The sequence below is a fragment of the Rutidosis leptorrhynchoides genome, chromosome 4, assembly GCF_046630445.1.
Source record: "Rutidosis leptorrhynchoides isolate AG116_Rl617_1_P2 chromosome 4, CSIRO_AGI_Rlap_v1, whole genome shotgun sequence".
NCBI lineage: Eukaryota > Viridiplantae > Streptophyta > Magnoliopsida > Asterales > Asteraceae > Rutidosis > Rutidosis leptorrhynchoides.
Window position 1 is genome coordinate 256,171,592 of NC_092336.1, and position 6,627 is coordinate 256,178,218.

General features: G+C 34.1%; 1 protein-coding gene across 1 annotated transcript; it reads left to right on the forward strand.

Annotated features, from left to right (window-relative positions):
• Positions 1-257: 257 nt before the first annotated feature.
• LOC139843485 (cysteine-rich receptor-like protein kinase 15) lies at positions 258-5,286 on the forward strand. The gene is made up of 7 exons (XM_071833581.1): positions 258-1,115; positions 1,194-1,334; positions 1,421-1,542; positions 1,613-1,823; positions 3,618-3,855; positions 4,312-4,459; positions 4,606-5,286. Exons 1-7 carry the CDS (start codon positions 353-355, stop codon positions 4,933-4,935), a joined length of 1,953 nt encoding a protein of 650 aa, XP_071689682.1. The 5' UTR covers positions 258-352; the 3' UTR covers positions 4,936-5,286.
• Positions 5,287-6,627: the final 1,341 nt, after the last annotated feature.

A 6,627-nucleotide genomic window follows, 5' to 3' on the forward strand; every position in this document is an offset into this window, starting at 1 on the left:
AACATGAGGGTCATCTGACCCCAGTTGACCCATACTCCATAATAATACATATAATACATGCATAAATAACTATTAAGGGAAGAATGTAAACCAACAACTTTATGAATATGAATAAAAACATGAGGGTCATCTGACCCCAGTTGACCCATACTCCATAATAATACATATAATACATGCATAAATAACTATTAAGGGAAGAATGTAAACCAACAACTTTATGAATATGAATAAAAAAATAAAGGTTAGCTTTTCTTTATTTCTAGCAGTCTACAAATTTCATCCTTTTGGTATGTTATAATTATTTTGAAAATAAAACTACACCTTCCAAAGGCTCATATAAACCCTCTGAATTATGTTTCTATACTTTCTTTTGGTCTTGATGCCTGTTTGGATATTAACAGCCACAGCAGCTGATTTTCAAACACACAGATGCATTCTAAACACCACCATCAACACAACCATGACCCCTTACTATTCAAATCTAATCCAAGTTCTCGATTCACTTGCGTCAGATAATATCGTCGATGATAAGCAATTCTTAAGCCGAAGTTTTGGAAACCATCAACCGGATATAGCCTATGGGAGCTATCTTTGTCGAGCTGATGTTCTTCCAAACGATTGTCGCAATTGTTTGCTTGAAGCGCGCAAAGATATCAACATGACATGCCCAAATTCAAAAGCTGCAGTTTTATGGAACGACGACTGTATGTTACGCTTTGCCAACTATTCAATGGCATCGATCATGGACTCAGCAACTTTCGTCCCTGAGTGCAACAAGGTTAATATTTCTTACATGGTATCAGAACAAACTCGGTTTTGGGAATTTGCTAGGGATATGATGGGACAATTGGCGACCAAAGCTTCAAAGGATCAAAAACAAAAGTATGCGAATATTGACTTGAGTTATAATAAGGAGAAAAAGATTTATGGGTATGTGCAGTGCACACCAGATTTGTCAAATTCTGATTGTGGTCGTTGCCTTCGATTGAGTATTGATCGTTTGGGTGAATCATGTTATGGTAAAGAAGGAGCGCGTGTGTTGACCCCGAGTTGTAATGTTAGGTTTGAAACGTATGAGTTTCTACGGTTCTCAGAATCCTCATCACACACACCAGGTTTGACAAATTTGATTTATCATTTTTAGATACTTTTTAAAGAATTTTAATTGAAAAACTAATCACAAATGATTGCAGGCAAGAGGAAAAACTTATCGAAATTGATTGCAGCCGTTGTTGCTACTGTTGGTGGTTTGGTATTGATATTAGGCGTATACCGTTTGTTTGTTATGAAAAAGAGACGTTTTGTAACCTTTAATGATTTGCCTGATGAAACTGGTATACAAATTCGTCGAAGTAGTACATATCATGAATTCCAAAAAACCTTTCGTTAGTTTACGTTATTTTTCTCGGTTGTAATATAGATGACAGTGAAATCGTAAGTGAGCAATCAATACAGTACGAGTTTGGCACAATTGAGGCTGCCACAAACAAGTTCTCTATACATAACAAAATTGGTGAAGGTGGATTTGGTGGAGTATATAAGGTACATGTTTAAAACAGAACATTGTAACGTTTATTGTATCTTTTATATATGCTCGCTATGAAACGTTCAGGGAGTACTTTTGGACGGACGAGAAGTTGCTGTAAAACGGCTATCTAAAGGTTCAGGGCAAGGCGCGTTGGAGTTCAAAAACGAGGTTGTGTTACTAGCAAAGCTACAACACCGAAATCTTGTGAGACTTCTGGGATTTTGTCTTGAAGGCGACGAAAAGATACTCATCTATGAATATGTTCCTAATCGAAGTCTGGATTACTTTCTATTTGGTAATTAGCTAGCCTCAAAACTTAAGTGTTAGACATAACTTTTTTGTATCATATCGCTTATTTTCGGGTAATTCAATCTGCTAAGAGTTAGTTACAATAGTTCCTCTGAATATATTTAGTTAAACTCATGATAAATCATCTAGAAAGCATATATAGTAGTTACAAGGTTCATATATTTGATGAGTCAATAGTCAACTTTAATAGTCAACTCTAAAAGTCATTGTAAATTTGCATTTGACAAGAAATGTTTTAAGTCAAATGGAAAGACCCTTAGTTTACTTTTTTCCTAGATGTTAGATCTCTCTTTATTTCTTGGTAAAATTTATAGAAGTTACCCTCTTATAAATTTTATCAATTTTTAAAGGGTTAAAGCCATAGGCCATATACTTTCATTTTTATTCCAAGGTAGGCTATATACCCCGAAAAATACCAATGTAGGCTATATACTTTCATAAAGTGTACTAATATGAACGGGCAAAACTTATTAACCGGATAAACAACTAAACGATGAGTGGTATTTTTTGGAGTATATAGCCTACATTGAGACAAAAATAAAAGTATACGGCCTATTTATAGCTTTAACCCATTTTTAAAATGTTTAAAGTTTCATCTTTCTTTATGTTGTTGATTTTGTTGAATATAAAAGTAATCCTACTAACTTTATATATGAGCTTTTGGACCAACCAAACTATAAGAAGAAGATAGGAATCCAGAGACTAATGAATTGAAAAGTACCCCCATTATGCAATAAAAGAATTCATGAATGCTTTTTCTCCACAAAATAATAAAGTAGGACTTGATACTATGAACACGCTAAAAATGTCTCCTTCAATATCAAATAAAGCAATTTTTAGTGTTAAATTAGTGTGTGTGTATATATATATATATATATATATATATATATATATATATATATATATATATATATATATATATATATTGGTAGGATCAAGAGGGAAGTAATCATTCGGGGGAAGCAAAAACTTTTTTTTTTTTTCGTTTTTTGAAAAAACTTTGTTCACGAACATTATAGATGAGATGAAAATATGAACATTTAGTAGAGACACTTTGTGATAAATGTTTTTATTTTGGCGGGAAAACGCTCGAAGAAGTAATATATAACAATTATCGTGTTTTTCGAGCGTATTTTGAGGTTTTAGCTATTGGTGTTTAGATATTAGGGTTTATAGGGTTTAGATATTAGGGTTTAGAAATTTAGGGTTTAGGGTTTAGATTTAGGGTTTAGATTTAGGATTTAGATTGAGTTTTTAACACGAACGGTTTAGAGTTTAGGGTTTAGGGTTTAGGGTTTATGGAATAAACCTAAAACACCAAACCCTAAACTCTAAATCGGGCTAAATTTTGCTTCACAAAACATGAAAAAAAAACGTTCATATTCTTCACGAACAATACTATGTTGAATGTTATTTTTGTCGATCGTTTTCCCGCCTAAATAATAACATTCATCACGAAGTGTCTCTTCTAAATGTTCATATTTTCGTGTGATCTTGATGCCGGGAAAAAAAGTTAAAAAAAAAAACGAAATTTTTTTTTTTTGCTTCCCCCCGCTTCCCCCCGATTGGTTACTTCCCCATTGATCCTGCCCGTATGTATATATATATATATATATTCAATTAGGGGAACTAAAGGTAATGTTTTAATTAAAAACAACCAACGTTTTTCATATGTTTAGACTTATTGTGTGGCATGAATCACACTAATGTGAATCATACTATCACCAGGGACTAATGGTAATGGTTTAATAAAAACAACCAACGTTTTTCATATGTACAGATCCTACCAAACAAGCATTACTAGATTGGCCAACGCGCTATAAGATAATCGGAGGAATTGCTCGAGGGATGCTATACCTTCATGAAGATTCAAGATTAAGAATTATTCATCGTGATCTTAAGGCTAGCAATATTTTGCTAGACGAAGACATGAATCCTAAAATTTCTGACTTCGGTACTGCAAGAATTTTTGGCGGAACTCAAACACAAGCAAAGACTAATAGGATCGTTGGAACTTTGTAAGTAGTCTAATTATACAATCTCAACTAGTGGAGGGAGGTTTCACTAGATTTATATGCACACATTTGTTTCTTTATATTTCATATGTTGGACACCCCATTAACCAATTAGCTCTAATAATCACCCCCTTAATCGGTTTGTTAATCAAGTAACGCGCCTAATCTAGGACAAGTTCAATTACGTCTCGACTTTCAATGAACCCACGACCTTGATCACGTCCAAAGTCACACCCGGTGCCACCTCGATCTAGTACCATTTGTAGGATCGATTTGGCCCAACAATAGGTCCAACATATAATCTCATTAGTTCCTTAGTACTCTAAAATCAATTGATAGTTTAGAGAGGTTCTCCTAGATTTATATGCACATATTTGTTTTTTTCAATTTCATATATGGGACATCGTTAACTGATTAACAATCTAAATTTTTGTTATTGTTTTTTTCTTGTACAACAAGTGGATACATGTCGCCGGAGTACGCGATGCATGGAAACTTCTCAGTGAGGTCAGATGTGTTCAGCTTAGGTGTTCTGATTCTTGAGATCATTAGTGGAAGAAGAAACACGGGACTCTTTGACTCGGGTTATGTTGACCTTCTATGCCACGTAAGCACACCCCAAACATAGTAATTCTTTAATGACAGCAATAAGTCACATTTTTTATGTCTTAGTAATACATTTATACACTTATGACACTTGAATATAACCCGTTTGTGCATTTTATTAACCCGCCTCGAAATATTGTGATATAGGCTTGGAATAAATGGAAAAAAGGTGAACCACTAAAGATACTTGATCCAAATTTAGTGGACTCTAGTTCAAACAATGAAGTATTACGCAGCATCAATATCGCCTTATCGTGTGTTCAAGAAGATCCAGAAATAAGACCTTCAATGGCTACTGTAGTCCTCATGCTCAATAGTTACTCAGTTGTTTTACCTTTACCTGAAAATCCTCCATTCGTATCGCACACTAGAGTCAGGCGTATGACTTCGATAGATCTTGAATCGGATAAAAGTATATGCAAGTCATCAGTTTGGGTAACCGATGGCTCGCCTATTACTGATGTTCATCCTAGATAATTACAGTAGTTTCCTAATCTTATTTGTCATATGGATAGTTTATATAACTAGTCCTAAACGTGCGGTGTATTACATACTTCAATCCGGTGATGGAGTTTGAACAAGTTCATTGAAGGCCGAGATCACACCGCTATATAATTAAGCGGTGTTTCGGGAAATCGAGGAGCTAAAGATGTACACGGTCTACTATATTATCAGGGGCATACCGTTTTTAATTGTACATTATTAAAGTTGATTTCATAAACTTCCGATACATATTTAGTTTACAATTTGTTTTTATGTTCAAGAAATGAAGATATGTGAAGTTTTAATCTATATTACAGACTTAACGAGCTCTCGCCGTTTTACTCATATCTTCTTTATACGAGCTTCTATTTAGTTGATTTAAAAGTTAAAACAAATGTAACTCAAAAGGCTAAAAGGGCTTTTTAGATGCCGTATCCCCTCCCTGCCATGAATCTGTTCTTGCCTCAAACTATTTAATAAATTCGGAGAGGGACTTCTTTATATTCGACGTTAAATCTGTTGGACAAATTAATGAAAAGTATAAATCTCAGCAACTTTAGACAAAAATAATTATATGGTCGAGTAACATATATTGATAACCATTTAGTGGGTTTTGTAGTCCATGACAAGAGTTTTACAACGAAATAAAGTGCGTTCAAAACCGATTAAAGGTGAATGAGATATCGAATCTAGCTCAAAGTTACTAGTTGGGTGCGAAATCTTGAAGATTTTGACACTTGTTTGACATCAGAAGCACGAGTGTTGATGCATATTTTGTATGGCCGTCGCTGAACGAATAACGTTTATTATTACATTGTACACCTACATGTATTACACGCGTGAAACTGATCAGTTACAGGAGCATATGTGACTGTTGGTCCGACTGTTGGGTCGTTCATGTTGATAGGACCATTAGGGTAACCCAAAGCCTAGGTCGTCTATACATATCAGTTTCACATGTGTTTTAGAGTCAAAAGTAGAACCATAATTGGGGTTAGGCGTAGAATCCTAATTTGGAAGAGTCGTTTTGGCGATTCCAGTGCATAGGGGAAATCATGCTCGATCTCCACTGGCCAACGATGTTTCTATTATTCTATATACTCTAAGAAATTCCTTTAATAGAATGATTGTATAATGAGTGCAAGGTTTTCGGGTTGCGTCGGGTTTTTGAGTCATTGATAGTTTGCATTCCGATTACGTTGTACTTTATACTGCCAAATTTATATTACAAAAGTTAAATCATGTTATTGTTACATTATATATGTAGTGTTTATTAAATGTATCATGCCATAATTTCTTATTAATTTAGCCCAAATGTTAAGCACAAATGTTTATTAAATGAAGATTTTTTTGCTCTGTTGATCACTGTATTATACTCAACACTGCTAACAGCGTCTCTCGAGTTTTTTTTTTTTTGCCTTTAAAATTCTTTGTTTTTAAAAAAATTTTCATTCCTCCGTCTAAATTCCGCTAAAAATGTATATTGATCCTTGTCATGCATTTTGCATGTGAGGGTAAATTTCTCTTTTTGTCCCCCATCTTCATCTCCAACCTTACTTAATTTATACGAACCCTAATTTCTTCCCTGTTCATCCCCAAATTTAAAATCAATGTTAAAGACGAGATGGAATAGATGCAACAAATGGATCGAGCTATAAGAAAATTGATTAAGTTTTGAAGAAATTA

Bases quoted from the DNA above. Each gene is read 5' to 3' on its own strand.
- LOC139843485 (XM_071833581.1), top strand. From the start codon at position 353: ATGTTTCTATACTTTCTTTTGGTCTTGATGCCTGTTTGGATATTAACA. The intron at 1,543-1,612 runs GTACATGTTTAA...TGAAACGTTCAG, and splicing joins GATTTGGTGGAGTATATAAG to GGAGTACTTTTGGACGGACG. The intron at 1,824-3,617 runs GTAATTAGCTAG...TCATATGTACAG, and splicing joins TCTGGATTACTTTCTATTTG to ATCCTACCAAACAAGCATTA.